This window comes from Carlito syrichta, unplaced genomic scaffold, assembly GCF_000164805.1.
Source record: "Carlito syrichta isolate Samal-C Ts95f unplaced genomic scaffold, Tarsius_syrichta-2.0.1 Scaffold142996, whole genome shotgun sequence".
Taxonomy (NCBI): domain Eukaryota; kingdom Metazoa; phylum Chordata; class Mammalia; order Primates; family Tarsiidae; genus Carlito; species Carlito syrichta.
In genome coordinates this window covers 109,026-131,657 of record NW_007087092.1, presented here as the reverse complement: position 1 = coordinate 131,657, position 22,632 = coordinate 109,026, and the positions used below count along the sequence as shown (strand labels likewise).

General features: G+C 43.9%; 2 protein-coding genes across 6 annotated transcripts in view; both read right to left on the bottom strand.

The window, feature by feature from the left end:
- The window catches only part of LOC103251525 (40S ribosomal protein S15a), a 6,841-nt gene extending 2,814 nt beyond the window's left edge, over positions 1-4,027 (bottom strand). For 2 of the 5 annotated variants that reach the window (XR_002481479.1, XM_008050118.2), the window contains exons 1-3: positions 3,972-4,027; positions 2,748-2,882; positions 2,146-2,225 (exon numbers count right to left, since the gene is read on the bottom strand). Coding sequence is in view for 4 of the 5 variants with exons in the window: in XM_008050118.2 (XP_008048309.1) it covers positions 2,146-2,225; positions 2,748-2,880 (213 nt within the window). In the remaining variant the exon portion in view is untranslated. Of the gene's footprint in view, positions 1-1,928; positions 1,932-2,145; positions 2,226-2,747; positions 2,895-3,541; positions 3,575-3,967 lie in introns of those variants that run through there. The other 3 variants (XM_021708594.1, XM_021708593.1, XM_021708592.1) reach the window with 3 other exon arrangements.
- Positions 4,028-10,184: 6,157 nt separating this feature from the next.
- Positions 10,185-21,110, bottom strand: ARL6IP1 (ADP ribosylation factor like GTPase 6 interacting protein 1). Its single transcript, XM_008050117.1, has 6 exons — positions 21,017-21,110; positions 18,792-18,925; positions 18,197-18,316; positions 14,438-14,555; positions 12,302-12,386; positions 10,185-11,895 (listed from the first exon to the last, which is right to left on the bottom strand). The coding sequence occupies exons 1-6, from the start codon at positions 21,050-21,052 to the stop codon at positions 11,777-11,779; spliced, it is 612 nt and encodes a 203-aa protein (XP_008048308.1). The 5' UTR covers positions 21,053-21,110; the 3' UTR covers positions 10,185-11,776.
- Positions 21,111-22,632: the final 1,522 nt, after the last annotated feature.

Below are 22,632 nucleotides of genomic sequence, written 5' to 3'. Positions count from 1 at the left end.
CCCCCCCCCCACCCCCCCAGGGAATAGTTGCCCAGGCTGGTCTTAAAACTCTTGGACTCAATCCTCCCACCTCAACTTCCCAAAGTGCTGGGGTGTGCACCACTGTGCCCAGCCAAGATCTCCAGGCGGCTGAAAACTCCAGCTCTCGCCAGCGCTGTGGCCTGCACTCCAAGGACTAGAATCCCAAGAGTGCTATGCCCAGACATGGCTCTCCTCTATGCCTACCAGAAACCCAGCAAAACCAAGATCCTCAGTCCAGGAGGAGACAGCACTCTTGAAGGACACGAAGCCTTAGATTGTGGGATGGGACCGAAATCTAAGACACTTATAAGATCATTTAAAAGGCAGATATGGCCGGGCAGGGTGGCTCATCCCTATATAATCCCAGCACTTTCGGAGGCCCAGGTGAGAGGATTGCCTGAGCCCATGGGTTTGAGACCAGCCTGGGCAACTTGGGTGATACCTCATCTCTATAATAAATCAAAAAATTAGCCAGGTGTGGTGACACACACCTGTAGTTCCAGCTACTTGGAAGGCTGAAGTGGAAGGATCACCTGAGGCCAGCAGATAGAGGCCATGGTGGCCATGAGGGTACCACTGCACTCCAGCCTTGGCGACAGAGTGAGACTCCAACTCACAAAGGCAGATTTAATGCACAGAAACTTAAAAGTGGGTTTGTCAGAAAGGCCCAACTGCCCTATGCCAGGAGCCTGCTTAGGGTCTCCTTTTCTAACACTGGCATCAGTTAACATCACACAGGATGGAATTAATGCAAGGACAGAATTAAGGAAAACCAGTTTCCTCATGCAAGCCACACACAGTGAAAGATCTTTCCAAAGTCTTTTACATGCAGCACCCAGGACTCTACTGATTTCAGCAGCAAAAATCCCTGTCTTTCAGTTCTAACCCAAAGTAATCTTAATTTTAATGAATCTAGTCTTTAAACAATATCTTACTTCCTCAGTGAGGGTAGGTCCATCTCTTGCATGAAAGGGATGGAGAAGACATTCTCTTACAAACGAGAGAAATGAAGTTCAGAGAAACTAAAAGCAAACTGTTCTCTATTCACACATGAAGCAGAAACAAGTTCATTACATACTAAAGCATCTTTGAAAACAGAAACTGCTGGTGGGGATCTGTGGCTCAGCCTGTAATCCCAGCACTTTGGGCGAAGCAAGTAGACTGCCTGAGCCCATGCACTTGGGCAACCTGGCGAGACCTCGTCTCTACAATAAATCAAAAATTAGCCAAGCGTGGTTGCGCATGCCTGTAGTTCCGGCTACTTGGAAGGCTGAGGCGGAGGACCTGGAGGCAGGTTGAGGCTGCAGTGGCCGGCCGGCAGTATGCCACTGCACTCCAATCTGGGCGACAGAGTGAGACTCCAACTCAAAAAAAAACAAAGTAAACAGAAACTGCTAGATCAGGAAATAACCTTACTAATCCAGCAACTATAACTAACCATGACTTTAGGCATGGTTAAATAGACTTTGGGTCTATTTCCCCCCATCAGTGTTGGGCTAGGAGCTCAGACCCACTGCAAATCTGAAAACTACAAACTTGAATACAGGCAGCAGAGTAGCAGGCTCAGTGACCTCAATTAGCTAACAGACACCTGCCATCAGTTAAACCACCATCAAATGGATCTACTTGGTTATGCTGTTAACAAGTCAAAAGGCAGCAAAGACCTCAAAGACACATGTGAATCCCTGCCAGCAAAAACAAAGTATTGACAATGGTATTCAGAGAGCCTCACTTACTCAGATAAAAATATTTTGTTCAAAAAAATCCAACACATCACCAAGAGAGGAAGGGCAAGTTATTTATACTGAGGCTCAGTGGCCTTGAACCATCCAAGTCTAAGAGAGTGTGGTGGGTAGTGTAATATCCAGGATTCAAGTACCAGAAGCACCAGTGTTAGTCTCACTAACCATCTGTCAGACAGCTGATACCACACACAAACACGAGGTCAACTGACAATTCTAGAGTCAACAATCCTGGAGAACAAGTGGAGCTATATGTAATATAAAGCAAATGAACAATTTTTTACTAATTCCAAACTTTTACTTAAAAGCAAGGCAACTACAACCTATAACATCAGGTCAGAACTCTTAAGGCTTTTAAATGTGTAAAATCACCAATTCTTACCTTGTTTAACCTGCCTGTGAGGTTCACAACAATTTTTCCAGCTCTGTGATCATCAATGATTTCAAATTCGCCAATGTAACCTACAAAACACAACTGGATTAAATCAGACGTCTACTTGAGGCCCAAATCTTTGTTCCCCTTGCTTCACCCTCACATCATCTCAGCAACTGCTTTTCCAAGCAGTCCGGGAATAGGGCAGTCCCTCTGTAACTGAACTAATTTTTACAACCTAGTTAACAAAAATGTAGGGAAAACGCCCAAACAGTACACCTTACAATTCCAAAAGGAATCATTTTCCCTTTGGCCCTTCATTGCTTCCCACTCCTAATGGCTAGTTTGTGCCAAAGTACTGAAACAATCCTTCCTGTCCCTCCCAGGGAGCCCATTCAATGGCTTATGTCATTTGCCTCCCAAATGCAAGTTTCTTTCTTTCCCCCAACAGTCCTACCCTGATTCTTTAGCTGTTTCACTTGTACAGACTATCCACAAGTCAACTGCACTAGTTCCCAGGTGTAACACAAGTTGCTCCCCTGTAATTCATCTCCAGGACTAACTCCTTTAAAAGTCTGGCATCAAAACAAAAAGCACAGAAGCACACTTACCATGCTTCATCATCACAGTTAGAAACCGGACAATGACTTTGGAGCACGGCCTGATAAGAACCTGGCGTTTGCCTCTCTTTTCGGCATTGTTGATGCTCTTCAGAGCATCAGCCAGAACATTCATGCGCACCATGGCTGTTCAGGAAAGACAAAACAAGTTTCACCCGCACTGCCAATATCAACAGACACCCAATCACTCCACTGCTAAAGCATCCTTTCTTTCTGCCCCCACCGTTGCATAGTTTCCCTAAGTCTAAGGCTGGTTCTCCAGAACTCCCAGCACCCATGGACATTCTTGATTACAAACGGTGCAGCACACTGAAGGCGGAGATGATAGGATGTGGAACAACATCCAATTGACACAAGAAAAACCCAGAATTGGCGGAAACTGCCAGTAACCAAAATGAAACATGAGGTATAGTTGGTCAGGGCGGAAACGGAGAATCACCGGCAATGCTTTCCAAATTTCTCAAAGTCCGCAGAATCTGTACTAAGTAACCAATGTAACCAATTGTCCTTTAAACCAGTTTACTTTTACCAACCACTAACACCTCGTAAACGAAGGCAAATGAGAACACTTATGTTACATGCCACCGGACTGGACTCTTCCAATGAGCACACACCGCACGACACACTAATCAAACAAAGTTTGGAAGCTCCCAAATATGGAGACACAAGTGCCTAGAGACCCACCATTCCTGAGTCCAACAAAGTGTCTAAGAAAAAACTCCGCAGTCCGGAAGATCTGAGTTACTACCCAGCAAACTGCCAAGCTCGGCGAGACGCAGTTTTACCTGCTAGGTGGCCTCAGCTTCCCAAGCTCCCAGAACGGCAGTAATCCCTCGGCCACCCGGCCACCACCACCCCCGATGATTCCCGCCCTCGGGACCAAGGCGCTGCCTACGCCGCTAGGGAGAGATCCAAGCGCTGCGGCCCGAGCGGGGGGTACCGCTCTCCGAGCGGTCGGAAGCTCCAACTCCTGCCAGAAGCTCCGACTCCTGCCAGAGCTGCGGCCTACACTCCAAGGATCCGGGTTCCCAAGAGTGCAGAGCGTGGGGAGTCCGGGCATGGCTCTCCTCTATGTCTGCCAGACCCCAGCAAAGCCAAGAACCCCGGCCCAGGAGTAGACCGCATCCTCGCAGGACGCCGAAGCCCAGTCTCAGATTGCGGGATGGCGTCGATATCCGACGGATGATGTGGGAGCTCTCAGCGAAATGTACTCACCGGCACGGAAAGATGGCGGAAAGAGGACGGAAAGGGAGAGCGCACGGAGTTATGGGAAGTGAGCGGGCTATCGCGAGACTTTCCAAGGCGAAGTCAAAACAGGAACTACCTAGTAGTAAATGCAGGCGGGGGAAAGGCAAAGCCTCGTCAGGGGTTGGCAGTTGAGCGTCGATGGAATCGACCTAACCAGGTGAGACTTGGGAGAGGATTTAAAGTGAGGCATTCATTGAGAGTTCAGCTATCTTTTAGCACTTAATCTGTAAAAATTGAAAACCGACAACAAGGCCTACGTATTTGCTAGTTTTTATTGCAATTGTAGTTCACCATTTAGAATAAATTTTTATATGTGATCAAAATATTTTAATATACTTACATTTATACATTTAAGTTAAATTATTATATATATTTCCGGATATAGTATCTCTGGAATACCCACAAGTCAGTCCTTGACTCTGGGGAAGACATTGGGAACTGGGTTGGGGAACCTGCTTTTCTTATCTTTTTTTGAGTGGGAGTCTCACTCTGTCGCCCAGGCTGGAGTGCAATTGCACGCTCACAGTCACCGCAGGCTGGGCCCACTGGGCTCAGGTGATCCTTCCAACTCTGCCTTCCAAGTAGTTGGAACTACAGGCGCCCTCTACCATGCCCAGCTAATTTTTTTATTTATTGTAGAGCTGAGGTCTCACCAAGTTGCCTGGACTGGTCTCAAACCCCTGGGCTCAAGCAATCCTCTCACCTCCGCCTCCCAAAGTGCTGAGATTACAGGTGTGAGCCACCAAGCTCGGCTGGAAACCTGCTTTTTTTTTTTGAGTTGGAGTCTCACTCTGTCGCCCAGACTGGAGTGCAGTGGCCGCTCCCGGCCACCACAGCCTTGACCTGCTGGGCTCCGGCGATCCTTCCGCCTCAGCCTTCCAAGTAGCCGGAATTACAGGCATGCGCTACCACGCCCAGCTGATTTTTTTTTTTTTTTTTTAATTGTAGAGATGCGGTCTCGCTGCCCAGGCGGGTCTCGAACCCGCGGGCTCAGGCAATCCACTCACCTCAGCCTCCCAAAGGCGCGGGATTACAGGCTAAGCCACCAAGCCCGGCACCTGCTTTTTTTTGTATGCATCTTTCTTTTATTTTTTGAGACGGGTGTATATGTTGGTTTTTTACAGTAAACAAAAGTATATTTTTTTAATCAGTGGCTCCTTTATGACTATCCCTAAATCTTAGAATTATTTACTGGGGCTCCAGACATTTTTTTCAAGTTCTGGGATACATAGTTAGGAAGAAAAACACAAATGTTCCAGAATAAACCCTCAGGATTCTGAGCCAGTGGCTTTTATCTGCTCTTCTGAACCTGGAAAAGAACTTCTATTCTCTCTGAACCTTCCCCAGAAGTAAAATGCTGTTAATAATAATGACAGAAGTTGGGGTAATAATAATATCTGTCTCTTAAAGGATATTGCGAGTGTCAGATGAGATATGGCAGCAAAGGGCTTACAAACAGTCTCATAGTAGATGCTGTATGTTGGCAATGGAAACTACATGGAGCTGTGGGTACAGCTTGGCGCCCTGGGGGTCTGATCACCTGGGAGAGTGAATTCTGGCTCCACTCCCCTGGAGATGAATGTCTACTGAGAGTTACCTAACCTCTGAAATATTTGTAATAGCCTCCTTACCTCACTGCTTCCACTCTCATCTTCCCATCTACCCACTCGTGTCTTTCCCACATGGCAGCCAGAATGACTTTTTATTTTTATTTTATTTTAAAGATGTGGGGTACAATTCAGGATGAGGTATACAAGTGGTCATCGTACAGGTCATGTTTGGGCCTCCCTTTGGTTCCCACTTTGCCTGGTTTGAGATCAGGTACCCTTATTGATGTTGTGTCCACCCCCCCCACCCCCAGAATGACTTTTTAAAGAGTTAAGTCAGATCAAGCACCCTCCAAGGACTCCCATCTCCTTCCGTAAAATCCACATTCCTTACAAAAGCTTACAAGGTCACAGGTGATGTGCACACCTGCCTCCTTGTACTGACACACAGATACTACTATCCACCCCCACCGTTCTCCCCTGGCTTTTCTTCAAACACTCCAAGCATGCTCTACCTCAGGGTCTTTGCATTTGCTCTCCCCTCTGATAATATTTCTCCCCCAACTAGCCAGGAGGCTTGGTCCCTGGCATTCCTCAGCTCTGTTCAGCCACACATACCCAAACGTACAGACTCCTCCTCATTCCTCCCAGCCATGCTTGATCTTTCTCCATAATACTTACCTCTTGTCATAAAGTGGAAGTGCTTGGACCATTAAGTTCCAAGCAAGCAGGGCTTTGTTAGGTTTTATTCACTACCATACCCATAGTCCAGACAAGGATCTGGCACATAGTAGTCCCTCAATAAATATCTGATGAATAAATGAGTAGGCAAATTAATTTCATCTGTAAAATGGAGATGATACTACCAACCACTTGAAGCTGCTGTGAAGATAAATGAGAGAATCAATTGATTAACACAAATTTGGCAAAGTACGCAATCACTGACAGTTTTTGTTCGTTTGTTTTCATTTTTGAGTTGGAGTCTCACTCTGTCACACAGGCTGGAGTGCAGTGGCATGCTCACAGCCACCACAGCCTCGACTTGCTGGGCTCAGGTGATCCCTCCACCTCAGCCTTCCAAGTAGCTGGAACTACAGGCACGTGGTACCATGCCCAGCTAATTTTTTTATTTATCGTAGAGATGAAGTCTCGCCAAATTGCCCAGACTGGTCTCAAATCTGTGGACTCAGGCAATCCTCTCATCTCGGCCACCCAAAGTACTGGGATTATAGGCATGAGCCACTGCACCAGACCAATAACTAAGTTATCAGTATATTGTTTCAGTCTACCCACACACACCCTCACTCCAATGTCTTCTCAAATCATAAGTAAACCTTGAAGAAAGCAAACTTGGACATCTCAGGGATATAACATTCCCTGGTTATAATTTACAAAAGGACTATTTTCTTTTTTTCTTTTTTTGAGTCAGAGTCTCACTTCAGGCTAGAGTGCAGTGGCATGATCACAGCTCACCACAGCCTTGACCTCCTGGGCTTGGGTGACCCTTCCACCTCAGCCTCCTGAGTAGCTGGGACTACAAGCATGCACCACCATACCCGGCTAAGTTTTTGATTTTGTGTAGAGATGAGGTCTTTCTATGTTGCCTAAGCTGGTCTCAAACCACTGGGTGCAAGTGATCCTCCCACCATGGCCTTTCAAAGTACTGAGATTATAGGTGTGAGCCGCTGAACCTGACCTTTTCGTTTTAATGAAAATTTTCTAAAAACTGGTTCTGCCGGGCACAGTGGCTCATGCCTGTCATCCCAGCTCTTTGGGAGGTGGTGAGAGGATCACCCAAGCCCAGAGGTTAGAGACCAGCCTGGGCAATTTGGAGAGACCTTGTTTTTACAATAAATCAAAAAATTAGCTGGGCATGGTGTTGCATGCCTGTGTCCAGCTACTGGGAAGGCTGAAGCAGGAGGATCACCTGAGCTCAGCAGGTTGAGGCTGTGGTGGCCATGAGCATGCCACTGCACTCCAGCCTGGGCGACAGAGTGAGACTCGGACTCAAAAAAAAGAAAGGAAAAAAAAGAACTGGTTCCCTGTACACTTACGTGTTGTTTGCTAAGAATGTGGACCTTACCTCAACTCCTTAGCCTTAGCCAACAATGAGGAGTTAAGTGAACAAAACCATTTTCCTTCAAGAGTCTTACAATAAGTAGAAAAATATCACATCCACTAGCTCTTCTTTTGTTTTTAAGTTCGAGTGTCATTCTGTCGCCCAGGCTGGAGTGCAGTGGCATGCTTATGACCACTGCAGCAACCTGCTGGGATCAAGTGATTCTTCCACCTCAGCTTTCCAAGTAGCTGGAACTACAGGCGTGGACCACCACTTTCAGCTTTTGGATTTATTGTAGAGACAAAGTCTCGCCAAGTTGCCCAGGTTGGTCTCAAACCCCTGGACTCGGGTGATCCTCTTGCCTCCACCTTCCATAGTGCTGGGATTACAGGCGTGAGACACCATGCCCAGCATCCACTAGCTCTTGATACACTGCATTAATTCTTTCATCCAGCAATACTGAGCGAGTGCCCACCATGTGGGAGGTGTTGTGCCAGTTTCCCATATAGAAAGTAAACTGCTGGCATTAAATTGTCTCTTAAAAATTCAAAAATATAGCTGGGTGTGGTGGTTCACACCTTGATCCCAGGATTTTGGGAAGTGAAGGCAAGAGACATGCCTGAGTCCAGGGGCTCAAGGCCAGTCTAGGCAACTTGGTAAGACCTCATCTCTATAACTCAAAAAGTGAGCAGGGTGTGGTGGTGTGCACCTGTAATTCCAACACTTTGGGAGGCAGAGGCAAGAGACTTGCCTGAGTCCAGGGGTTCCAGACCTGCCTGGGCAATGTGGTGAGACCTCATCTCTACAATAACTAAAAAAATTAGCCAGGCATGGTGGTGTGCATCTATAGTTCCAGCTACTTGAAAGGCTGAGGTGGAAGGATCACCTGGGCCCAGCAGGCTGAGGCTGCAGTGGCTGTGAGCTTGTCACCACATTCCAGCCTGGGCTACAGTGTGAGACTAACTCAAAAAAAAAAAAAAAAACAGAAGCAAAAATTATTATTACTTTTTTTTTTTTTTTGAGTTGGAGTCTAACTCCGTCCCCCAGACTGCAGTGGAGTGGCAAGCTCCCAGCCACCACAGCCTTGACCCTCTGGGCTCTGGTGATCCTTCCGCCTCAGCCTTCCAAGTAGCTGGAATTACAAGCATGTGCTACCACACCCGGCTAATTTTTGATTTATTGTAGAGATGAGGTCTCACCAAGTTGCCTGGGCAGGTCTCGAACCCGCAGGCTCCACTCACCTTGGCCTCCCAAAGCGCTGGGATTACAGGCTGAGCTACCGAGCCCAGCCACAAAAATTCTTAAAAATCCTCTCACTCTCCTTGGCATAACTCATTCCAAGTGGTCTCCCTCTCCCTTGCCAACCACCCATGAACTCTGGAATGATGGGACCTCCCCTGGAGGTAGTATCAGGGCAAGTGTTGCAAGTGTCCACTTTTGCTGTAGTCAGAGCTGGCACAGAAGTGGCTTGCAGGTGTCTGGCTTAAAATGAGCTAAGATGGTCTAAGAAAGGAAACCAGATAGGTGAGACTGGCCTGAGAAGTAATCATAGCTGTATGGTGAAAGGCCAGCCTTTCAAAGAACCCAACAACTATGGGAAGACCTGAGGTGATATTGAGTTGGGACTTCCCTTTCTGGACATCACCAAACCCACAGGAGGCTCCACTAAAGGATACTGCTTGGAGTGGAGGGACAGAGTTTAATTTGCTAATTAATCTGTTCCCAAGACCCACCAACAAGCATAGACAGCAAGATTAAAAAAAGAAAAAAAAAAAATCCTACTACCAAGCATGGTAGTAGTGTGTGTGCCTATAGTTCTGGCTACTCAGGAGGACCACTTGAGCCCTGGAATTTCAGTCTGGGCAACATACCAAGACCCTCATCTCTTAAAAATTGAATCTAATTTAAGCTCTATTTTTTTTTTTTGAGTCAGTCTCACTGTTGCCAGGCTGGAATGCAGTGGCACATTCAAGACCACCACAGCCTCGACCTGCTGGGCTCGCAATCATTCAGTCTCAGTCATCCAAGTAGTTAATCAGCCATCATGCCTGGCTAATTTTTTGATTTATTGTAGAGCTGAGGTCTCAAGTTGCCCAGGGTGGTCTGGAACCCCTGGGCTAAGGCAATCCTCTCGCCTCAGCCTCCCACCTGCTAAGATTACAGGTGTAAGCCACTGCGCCCCACTGAACTCTAATTTTAAAGACTTTGAAGTACAAAGGTGGCTGAACAATTAATGAAAGAGCACCCCCACCCCCACCATGTACAAGCACTGGGCAAGGTCCTGGGGCAGAGTTACCCACACAGGAACTGTCAGTTCAGCTTGTTCTGTTCCCTGCCCGTTCTCCCAGCTTAGTTCTCTCCCACATCATCATTAGACCCTCTCACTTCCTCTTCCATCTAACATAGTACCTGATGTTTACTGGATGAATAAATGTAAACCTTTTATTTCACTTTGTTCTTAAAGAATGCCTTATACGCAACATCAAGATCACACAGGATGCCTCGTTAACCAGATCCACAAATCCAATCATGTAAAAATATTGGCTAAGTTGTAAAGAGAGGAAGACACGAGGATTCCAGCTTTTTTTTATTTTTTTAATTTTCCCCTTTTCACAAAACAAAGTAGAAGAAATAATACAGAATTAAAACTGTAAAAGTAGTTATCAGTAGAACATGTATCCACACACACACAAAAAATCCTGATAGGAAAACAGGCTTATTTACAATGAAGAAACACATGTAAAATTAAGGTAGTTTTCATAAGAAACATTAAAAAACAAAACCAAACATATGCTACAATGAACACCACTGCTTACAGCAACATTAAAGAGAAAAACAATATTACTTATTTAACAAGGACAGACATATCACAAGGTACAGCATCAGTGCAATAAATTCACAAAACTATATTACAGCTAGTTTATCAACTTAAGAATTGTTCCCAAATATGTCACATTTTTTGGCCCTCAGAGGTTCACTCCCACAGATTTCAACTACTCTAAATTTTTTGCTCCTGAGAGGGAAAGAATAATTACAAGAAGCTTTCCAAGGAATTACAAAGTCTATGTAGACCAAAGGCCAACTATCATGACCTCAAGTCTGCTCTCACCAAAAGCTCTTGCATTTTTCAGGAAATTTCTAGGAAAAAATTCAGATACCAGTGTAGTCACTCTCTTCTATGCCAAAACTATGGGAACCCAAACAACTGTTATTACCAAAAATGAGAATTCTGAGGCTTACCTTTGAAGCCTTATTTTAGCCTCAAAAATTAGTCAGATAAGATTATTTCTTACCGAAATGAATCTTGACTGAACATAGAAGACTTCTGTCCTTTACTGGCTGGCCTTGGAGTAAAAGTCATAGACATGAGTCTTAACCTGCTGAATACTATAGCTAAAGTTTGCTGGAAATCTGAAATTCAAGGTTTTGCTACAAACCCGAAATACAAACTTTTGAAAGTTTGCTTGAAGTCCATGTGCAAGGTGACAAGAGTTCTAAGCCTGTCAAACATTCCTCTTTGAGAGAAAAGGGTCAAGGTTTCCTCCAAATTGCCAAGTTTTATACAAGGGAGAAACCTATATATAGTAGGGCACAGAATTAGTTTCATTTTATTCCATGGGGATTCTTCACCCACAGTAAAGAGACAGAATGAGGAATGAATCTGAATTGGTCTCTTCATCAGAAGTGGTAAATTTGGTCTATATATTCATGAAATCAGATAGTTTTTAAAGCAGACTGTGGAAGCAAACAGTAGAACCAGCTTCCTGTAGCCACAGACTACCTAGTATCTAGCTAAAGCAAACATCAACTCGAACAATTATCTAAAGTCACTTTAACTGTACTAAAGGTTAAAGTTCACCACTACATTATTTTAAAGGACATTATCTAAAAGTAAGAATTCAATTAACCCTGGGTGAGAAAAATCAAAACAAGTCGGGTCACTAATGAGTTGCGCACACAAGGCCAACTGATGAGAATGCATCAACTGTACTTGAATGAAGACACTATGCACAAAGCCTTACTTGGCAGTCTGAAATTCTATTAGCTAAGGGAGAGGGAGGAACAGCAAAGAGCTGCTTCTGTTACATTTTAGTATCCAGATGGTACAGTAGAAACTGTTCCCAGGGACATATACTCCCTTAATCACACTGAATACAGCAGGCGAATTACTCATTTTTCTTTTCTTTTTGTTTGAGAAGCTTGTTTATCTCCCTTTTGGCCATTCCAATGTACTTCGAAATGATTCCATGTTGGTTTAGTCCGGGAAGCAACAGTAAGAAAGTCACTTAAAACAAACAAAAGAACAAAATTGAGGCAGCAATTAACTTCCTGAAGGTTATTACATTTTCAAGAATGTAGATTCCCAGACAATAAAATCCATTACTTCCAACGGGATTTATCCCCAGAAACTTCTGCTATCACACCCTCTTCAATCACACATAATAATGACTGCCTATTTTTATCTCCTGCACATTACTGTCTACCTTGGTTATTATGTTCTGCCTTCTCTTCCTGTAAGACCATAAATTCCCTGAAAACAAGGACCTGGGTGTCTTAGTCATCTTTCTATATATTGCCACAGTTCCTTGATCAGTGCCTTAAATTTGGCAAGTACTCATTTTTGTTTACTGGCTAAATTTCAGTTAGGCTTCATTGGCCAGAATGTGCTTGTATGTTTTCCTTAGACTTACCTATCAGGTAGGTGAGAAGCAGGTTGTGGACTTGCTGTCCCACCCAAGCAACCGCAGCAAGAGAAATGATCATGGTCATGAAGTACTAACAAGGAAAAAAGCAGGAATTTACAACTTCTAGAAACAGACTAAGAAGTGTGACTTTAAGAATTTATTTCACAAGGCTGGGCACAGTGGCTCAGTCTGTAATCTCAGCACTTTGGGAGGCCAAGGTGAGAGGATTGCCTGAGCCCATGGGTTCGAGACCAGCTTGGGCAACTTGGTAAGACTTTGTCTCTACAATAAATCACAAAAAAACACTAGCCAGATGTGGTGGCATGCGTCTGTAGTTCCAGCTACTTGGAAGGCTGAGGCAGAAGGATCGCCTGAGCCCAGCAGGTCAAGGCTGCGGTGGCCATGAGTGTGCCACTGCACTCCAAGCCTGGGTGACAGAGTGAGACTCCAAATTAAAAAAAAAAAAAAAAAAGAATTTTACAATCCCAAAATGTATACGTATCTCAAAACATCATGTTGGACGCCATAAATATATACAATTTCTGTCAATTAAAAAAACGTTTGTAGGCTGGACACAGTGGCTCATGCCTATAATCCCAGCACGTTAGCAGGATGAGCTGAGAGGATTGCCTGAGCCCACAGGTTCGAGACCAGCCTGGGCAACTTGATGAGACCTTGTCTCTACAACAAATAAAAAAAAAAAATTAATCAGGCATGGTGGCACATGCCTGTAGTTCCATCTACTTGGAAGGCTGAGGTGGAAGGATTGCCTGAGCTCAGCAAGCTGAGGGTGCAGTGGCTGTGAGTGTACTACTGCACTCCAGCCTGGGTGATGGAATGTTTGTTTCAAAGCCTGGAAAATAATTTAGCTTTTATTATCACTTTTCTTTAAAAATACTTAGATTTAAAAACCTATGTCGTCTATAAAACCCACAGAAAATTCTAGTAGATCTACTTTATAGAATTTGGTTACATTTCCTCCTAGAATTACTGTGATTCTACATATATCAATTAAATAATTCATAATATAAATTATACTACTCTTTTCTTTTTTCTTTTTTCTTTTGAGTTGGAGTCTCACCCCATTGCCCAGACTGGAGTGCAGTGGCTGCTCCCGGCCACCGCAGCCTCAACCTACTGGGCTCTGGCAATCCTTCTGCCTCAGCCTTCCAAGTAGACAGAATTACAGGCATGCACTACCATGCCCGGCTGATTTTTTGATTTATTGTAGAGATGAGGTCTCGCTGCACAGGCGGGTCTCGAACCCGCGGGCTCAGGTAATTCACTCACCTCAGCCTCCCAAAGGTGCGGGATTACAGGCTGAGCCACCAAGCCCAGCATGATTTTTTGATTTATTGTAGAAATGAGGTCTTGCCAAGTTGCCCAGGAGGGTCTCGAACCGGCGGGTTCAGGCAATCCACTCCACTCACCTTAGCCTCCCAAAGCGCTGGGATTACAGGCTGAGCCACCGAGCCCAGTTTATACTACTCTTTCAATTAATTACCTCACATAGTAATCCCATGTAAAGCTGAGATAACAGATGCTTTCTAAGTATGTCTTTTACCTTTTTTCTTTTTTTTTTTTTTTTTTTTGAGTAGGAGTCTCATTCTCTCTCTCAGGCTGGAGTGCAATGGTATGTTCACAGCTACCACAGTCTTGACTAGCTGGGCTCAAGGCCATCCTTCTACCTCAGCCTTCCAGGTAGCTGGACCTACAGGCATATGCCACCACACCTGGCTAATTTTTCTTTTTATTTATTGTAGAGATGAGGTCTCATATCGCCAAGTTCCCCTGGCTGGTCTTGAACCCCTGGACTCAGGCAATCCTCTCACCTCCATCTCCCTAAGTGCTGGGATTATAGGTGTGAGCCACCATGATCGGCTGTCTTTTACTTTTAAAAAGAAAAAGAAACAAACAGTTTGCTTTACTAGAGTACAACACTAAATGCAAAATATAATTTTTAAATTTTCAATGATTTAGTCTAATACAGATAAATATTTATGAATGCATTTAGGAGTTAAACCAATGGATAATAATAAATATCAAACTATTAAAAAGATTACCATTAGATTATACTGAAATTAAAATGTACTTAGCCTTAAAATTTCGCTTTACTTAAATAAGTCAAAGCAGAAAGAGTACCATCTTAGGTTTTTCTTCCTTTAGTGTGAAGAGGCGTTTCCACCAGCCCACAGCTCTGCGTCGAGTTTTTACTAGATTGCTGCAAATTTCATGGAATCTTTGCTGTTGTTCAGTGGTCCTAGAAAAAGAAATTCCACTTTGCTATAAGCAAATCTATAGACAGAAATACAGCATCCTCTTTTTCTTTTTTTTTTTTTTTTGAGTAGGAGTCTCACTCTGTTGCCCTGGCCAGAGTGCAGTGGCATGCTCACGGCCACCGCAGCCTAGACCTACTGGGCTCAGGTGATCCTTCAGCCTCAGTTTCCAAGTAACTGGAACCACAAGCATGTGCCACCATACCCAGCTAATTTTTTTATTTATTGTAGAGACAGTCTTGCCAAGTTGCCCAGGCTGGTCTGGAACCCCTGGACTCAGGCAATCCTCTCAGTTCTGCCTCTCAAAGTGCTAGGATTATTGGAGTAAGCCACTGTGCCCAGCTCACACCATCCACTTCAACGGTTTCACTCTTATCTTTTGCAGGTGAAGTTCTTGCACCACTAAGACACCTTTTACAGCACGAGTCAGTTTTTACATAAAGTGTGTATGTCTTTAATATATTAAAGAAATGATCATCTATGGCTCAGAAGCCACATTTGGTTAATGACAGTAAAAAAAGACTCATGACTTCTATGGACCATGAAGAAATCAGTATAAATTTGATTTTGCTATTCCTATATACTTTACAAAAATCCTAATGAATCCTGCCCTGATGCCCATCAAGAGTCCCACCAAACAGTTGTTATCTGAGCACTCTTCAGTACAACTTCTTTATAAATTTAGTCCCCATGTGGGAAGATATAATCAACACACAAGACAGCAGTAAAAATCCTCCAAGACACTCCCATGAAAAACCGTTTATTCATATGTATCATGTTTTCCTGGTTCTGATTTTTAAAAATGCCTCTGTGCTGGCTTTGCTACACAGACATAATGTAAAACTTCAGTAATAGATCAAACTAGGAGAAACTGTGCTGAGCCCTGGAATTTCTTGCAAACAATTAGACCTCATATGTTGCCTGTGGTCAAGCCTAGATTGTGACTATGCAGCAGTGTTCTTTCTTCCCTATAAGATCAAGAAATAAAATTTGCACTATTGGTAACTGAGTCATTGCAGCATGAAGTGATCAGTGGTTATTTCTGAAAACTTTCCTCCAGGAGTTATGAATTAGCAGATTAGAATGTCATCTGGCTAATTAAGTCAAGGTCAGTAGTTGATTCCCTTTGTTAACTGTTACATTCCAGTCACAAACTTGCCCCCCAAAATCAATAACATTAATTCAGTACTGCAAGTGAAAAACAACTCAAAGAATATTTCTCAGCACTAATCCATTCTGCTATGGGGGAAACAACTTTAAACAAACATGGTTAATTATACCATAATATAAGCAAACTCCCCCCAAATATATGGTTTTTAAGGATCCATAAGATAAACATTAAAAATCCTTATTTTTACAGAATTATTTTATAATTTGCTATCACCTGGGAGACAAAAAACTAAAAGCACAAGTAGAATACTAATCAAATTAAAATTAGCAACCAAGATGGAATAGCTGCTGGAAGAAAAAAAAATTGATTCCAACATCTAGTTTGCCTCACTACTTTGGATCAAAGGTGAGAAATTCAATGCTAGACAAAGTGGTCAGGCACAGTGACTTATGCTTGTAATCCCAGCACTTTGGGAGGCTGAGCAGGTAGACTGCTTGACTCCAGGAGCTCAGAGCAGCCGGGGCAAAATGCACGCACGCGCGCACACACACACACACGTGTGGTGGCTCAGGGTGAGCAGGTAGACTGCTTGACTCCAGGAGCTCAGACCAGCTGGGACGGACACGGACACACACACACACACACTCAGGCTCATGCTTATAATTCCAGCACTTTGGAAGGCACACACACACACTCAGGCTCATGCTTATAATTCCAGCACTTTGGAAGGCCGAAGTGAGGGGATTGCCTGAGTTCGAGACTAGCCTGGGAAACTCACTGAGACCATATCTCTAAAAAATAAAAATAAGTAAATAAATAAAATTAGCCACATGTGGTGGTATGCAACTGTAGTCCCAGCTACTTGGGAGGCTGAGGTGAACCCAGGAGGTCAAGGCTGCGGTGAGCCATGACTGTGCCACTGCACTCCAGCCTAGGCAACAGAGTAAGACTCCAACTCAAAACAAAATATGCTAGAGAAAGTTAAAATACTTTTTATATGATCCTTAGCCACTTAACACTATCTTAGGAACTCATAAGCAACCTTACAAAGAATGGTATGAATAAAATCAACAACCCACACTTATAGTTTGAAACTATTCTGAAACACTTGGTTAACTGCCACTGTCATACCTCAATATCCCAGCCTTAAACACAAGTTTAATCTTAAAAGTAAAAAAATATATATATTTTTTGAGTCGGAGTCTCACTCTGTTGCCCAGGCTAGAGGGCAGTGGCATACTCAAGGCCACTACAGCCTTGCCCTATTGGGCTAAGAGGATCCTTCTACCTTAGCCTCACAAGTAGTTGGAAACTACAGGTGCATGCCACTATGCGCAGCCAGTTTTTTTATTTATTATAAAGACAAGGTCTTGCCAAGTTGTCCAGGTTGGTCTTGAACACCTGGACTCAGGCAATCCTCTCACCTCCACCTCCCAAAGTGCTCAGATTACAGGCAAGAGCCACCATGCCCAGCAAAATATTTCACAGCACTTAGAACAGTGCCTGACATAGTAAATACTTCATAGTTGCTAAGTGATTGAGGATAAAATCTACGAGTTACTGTTTTTGCATTCATTCAAATACAATTTGTAAAATTAATATTGTACTATCTTACATATCAGTAGAAATATAAAAATGTAAAGTACTTTTATAGAAAGCTCATTATAAGTTAAAACTTTACCTTAAAAAAAAGTTCGGCCGGGCACAGTGGCTCAAGCCTTGTAATCCCAGCACTTTGGGAGGCTGAGGTGAGAGAACTGCCTGAGCCCAGGTGCTCAAGGCCAGCCTAGGAAACTTGGCGAGACCTCATCTCTACATTAAATTAAAAAAATTAGCTAGGCATGGTAGCGTGGGCCTATAGTTCCAGCTACTTGAAGGTTGAGGTAGAAGGATTGCCTGCGTCCAGTAGGTCGAGGCTGCAGTGGCCATGAGCATGCCACTGCACTCCAGCCTGGGCAACAGGGTGAGACTCCAACTCAAAAAAAAATAAAATAAAATAAAGACACCTCACTTAGGTTAGGCACAGTGGTTCATGCCTATGATCCCAGCACTTTGGGAGGCAGAAGTGAGAGGTTTGAGACCAGCCTGAGCAACTTGGCAAGACCTTGTCTCTATAATAAATCAAAAAACTAGCTAGGTGTGGTGGTGCATGCCTGTAGTTCCAGCTACTTGGAAGGCTGAGGCAGCCTTGAGCGTGGAATTGCACTCCAGCCTGGGCAACAGAGTGAGACTCCTACGTAAAAAAAAAACAAAAACAAAAAAAAAACTTTGCTTAAATAAAAAATTTTTTAAAAGTCAAAATGATTGGTTAACCATAAGAACTTTAATTATAGACTATTGAAAATTCATGATTTATATCTGAATCAGTTAAAACATTCTTCACATGAAAACAATAAATCTAACCCCTAGGTATCTGACACACAATTGTCTCTGCTTAATTACAACATACTAATCACAGCCACCAAGTTCAGTAACTACTCAAAAAGTAGATTGTCAAATCATTATGCCACCTACCATTTATTGGAGCCAAAAATTCTAGGCGCTAGAATGGGAACAAGGTAGTCAGCCAAGCACAAAAACATAACAAAACAGGAAACACCGGACAGAACAGACGGATCTAGATAGTAGATAATCCTGTTAAAAACAATTAATAAAGGTTAGAAAAACATAGCCATTATTACTCCTAGTTAAAGATGTCTATTTTAACCTTTCTTTAGTCCACTGGCTCTCAGAGATATTTGCCAATTTATTTCTAATTTTCTCACAAGAAATATTCCAGAGGCTTCATGACATGCTGATATCATAGCTACAGTGGTTAATATAAATATGAATAGACAAAAACTATTCGAGGTCCTCAATAATTTTTAAGACTTTAAAGGGTCTTGAGGCCAAAAAGTCTGAATTACTGATTTACTCAACAACTACATCAGGTTACCAAGTTTACATAAGTATTACAAATTCTGGAAACTAGGAGAACTGACGATAAGTAAAGATATTCTTGATAGATTATTACAAAAGACTTCAGGCGCTTCCATAAATGGAAGCTATGTATTACTTGAGCCTTTAGTAATAAGCAGCACAACCCACAGTAATCGAATAGCTCACTTACAGAAACACCAAAGAAACCACACCCATAATGGCAGGTGGAAACCAGGCTCTTTCCCATCGGAGGACTTTATCGGCCATCAGCATCACTTCTCCCCATCCCTGCAGCTGCTCTTCCAGACCTGCAGTCTCTGCAGCCTACAAACAACATTTAAAGCCATCATTTTACCTCTCTTGACATTTTTGTGGTTCATAAAGAGTTAAATTCTTCTAAGGTACCAAATATGTAACATAACTTCTAGTCAAATCAAATATCTTAAACTAGTTAGTTTCTGAAAAATTACAGTTTGGGTACCAAAAATAGAAACCAACAGGGAAAAAAATAACAAAAAAACACCACATCCTTTAATGGCTCCCTTCCAAGTTCAAGCACTGGGCTATTCTGTACATACATGATATAATCTTCATATAACTCCACAAGGTAGGGATAATTCTACTCATTTTACAACTAAAGAAAAGCGCACTCAAAATAGCACTTTCCCAAAGTCACAGTCATGTGGTAGAGTATTAACAAAATTAGATCACTTTGTTTATTTCAGGTGGTGAGAATTGATGTGCTGTTGTCATTTCATTGATTTAAATCCTTCTAAATCCATTAGGAAAGACTTTTCTCAGAACAGCATTCAATTTCTAAAATAGCTCTTTGTGTAATGGAATCACGTAGATGTTGGCATTCATTACACAATTAAGGGAAATTACCTTCACCAAATTAGATGTGGCATTTTAAGCTCAATGTATCTCCTCAATACAGTGTTTCTTACCACTTATGAGGACATTTTGGTAAGAAAATTCAAATTTCTCTGCAAACTGACATCTGAAAGTAAACCTCTAGGACGAGCTAATATGGCAAGAGCCCTTAAAAGCTGGTTTTGCTGAAGGAAGAAAAAAACTGGAATAAGAAACCAAAGTATCTCTACAAATATTATCACTCGGAAATATGCAATAACAGATCACTTGGGTGACCTCAATACTTCTGATTTTATGCCCCATGCTTAATACTAGTTAAGAAAGCAAGCATTTTATATGCTTATGCTTTAATTAATCTTCCCAAAAAACCTAAAAAAAGGTATTGTTAGTATCCCCATTTTACAGATGAGGAAACTGATATACAGAAATTAAAAGGTTGGAATCCAGGAAAACCAAGACCAAAGGCCTTGCTCTCCTTAGTTACACTGCTCTGCTGGAAAGAACAATTGAGCTGGGAATCAGGAGCTCTCCCCAAGGTTTGTCATTTCAATAGGGTTCGGGCAACTTCTTTGTGCCTCAATTAATCCTCTTAAAAGAAACCATGTTGGGTGCTAATTATACTAACTACAGAGAAGGTGCGTGTGCGTTTAAGGAGACAAACTATGAATTCCTAAAAACAAATGCAAAGGGAAAATCATGCACAATCCAAATGGCCTTGAAAAGTCACTTAACTCGTCTGAATCTGGGCTCCTGGAAATTCAAGAGCTAAAAATTAAATGATTGGTTCCTCTTTTCATTGTTAGTGTGTGTCCTGTCCTTCTCTGGGGAAGAATAACGGAGAAAATGCACGACTATGTCTCCTGTTTTTGCCCAGATGGTGCACTTAAATTCGTAATGAATACCATTTGTCCGCCTATGGTACCACCACACTGCAATTCCGGCGGATCCCGGCTTATTACTTTTCAGTTGTTTCCCGTGACCCTCCCTAGATTTTCAAGACCTGGCACTGTCGATCCAGCGGGACTCCCCCTCCCAGTTCCCTGCGGTGAGCTCGCAGCCTCGGACCGTTTTAAGCTGTGCCAGCTCTAACAGAAATTCTCGGCAGCAGCCCTTTGACCCTCCACCCTTGCCCAAGTTTTAGGGGGAAAGAAGGCATACACATCCCAGTTAAGATAAACCTGGATATGACTGGGGCCAGGGCCCCTCGAGGCCCTCTGCCGGCTGCATCCCAGGCTTCTATCACACAGCCCCCTTGTCTGCTTCTTTCTCGACCCCTGTCCGCAGTAAACAATCATGAGCCTTCCTCGCCCCATATCGCATCATCCCCAGGGGATGTTAGGCAGTCGACACGACCAGTGACCGCCACGCAGGAACTAACCAACAAGTCTGAGTAACAGGCATCGCCGCCTGCGCCGGGAACCAGGAGAGGAGGGCCGGGCCCGCCGCAGGTGATAAGAACAAGGCCGCGGTGGCCACCCCGTCAAGCCCACCGAAGCCCGGAGGCCTCGCTCGGTTCCCTCGGGAAAGGCCACTAGGACTCACCAGCAAATTGGTGCTGCGGTTATCTCCTTCTGCCATCGTCTCAGCCCTGGAAACTCGTCCTACAGACCCTCCTTCCACCGGAGACTCGCACTGCGACCCCAACGCCAGGGAACGCCCCGCAGGCCGCTTATATAGGCCAGCCGCCCTTCCCGACAGGCCTCGCGAAGCTCACTCCTCATTGGATGGGCCGAACACACGCTAAAGGGAAGCCGGACCAACCGATGTTCAGCGCATGGCTTGAATAAAGGTCAAAGGAGAGAGCTGCCGCGCATGGCCAAGGGGGCGGGGCCAGGGAATAACCAACCAACGCCCGGGAAAGTTCGAGGCCCTGCCCCGAGCTCTCGGAAGCGGTTCAACTGCTGCTGCGGAGGGGCATGGTCTGGCCGCTGTTTCTACGGGATGGGCCGCCCCAGTGGCTTTCGTACCCTCTTCGCCTCTTTGAAAACTGAGTACTCAAAGAAATTCGCTACGCAGTATCAGGCGGAGGGCGGAGATGGGCATCTGACACTTAACCTTCCGGAGGCTGGAGATACCGGCTGGGATCTCTTCCCTCCAGCCCGGGGGCCCTCGTGCCCTTGTCCCCGCTGCCCTGGCCACGCCTCTGAGCCGTTTAGCCCAGATTTGTGTCTCGTGCCCACCTCGTGAGGCTTTGAGGACAAGTTTAAAGAGCTCTGTGTGGATTGTGCTGCAATGTTTCTCTCCTACCTAGTAGGAATAAGGCCCAAGCCTGGGGGGAAATATCCAGGCAAGGTTTGAAAATGTGTAAATAAGTGTCTTATTTACGTTGAATATTTAGGAGAGTTCTTTATAGGCACCGCAGTTACTTCTTAAACCACAAGCTCTCTCTCCAAAAGGATTGTTTTAGACAAGACCTTTATTACATTAGAGGTCGTGCTAAGGAAAGATAAACCCTCTCGCGGATAATGGATTCATACGCAATTTAGGAACTATGTTGAGACACTTCCGAACCTTTCTATCCAGGATTTTTTTTTTTTTTTTTTTTTTTTTTTGAGTTGGAGCTTCACTCCCGGCTACCGCAGCCTCTACCTGCTGGGCTCGGGCGATCTCTCTGCCTCAGCCTTCCAAGTAGCACGTGCTGCCATGCCCAGCTAATTTTTTTTTTTTTGGATTTATTGTAGAGATGCGATCTCGCCAAGTTGTCCAGGCGGGGTCTCGAACCCGCGGACTCAGGCAATCCATTCACCTCAGCCTCACAAAGCGCAAGATTACAGGCTGAGCCACCGAGCCCGTCTCATCCAGGATTTTTAAATGCATTAAGAAGTGTTTTGATTTTCGTTATTCAATACAGACAAAATCATGCCAAATGTTGGCTTGATCAGATGTTTGTTTCAGGTGAATTAACTATAGTGCTTAACTTCCAAACTTTTCATATAGTTTTCAACTTCATATAGTTTTCATATTGTTTCATATAGTTTTCAACTTCCGATCTTTTATCCTTTTACAGTCATCTATATTATGCCATCAAATTTAAATTTATTTTTTTGAGTTGGAGTCTCGCTGTTGCTCATGGTTACTGTAGCCTCAACCTGCTGGGCTCAGGTGATCTTTTTGCTCCAGCCTCCCGAGAAGCTGGACCCACAGGCGTGTGCCACCAT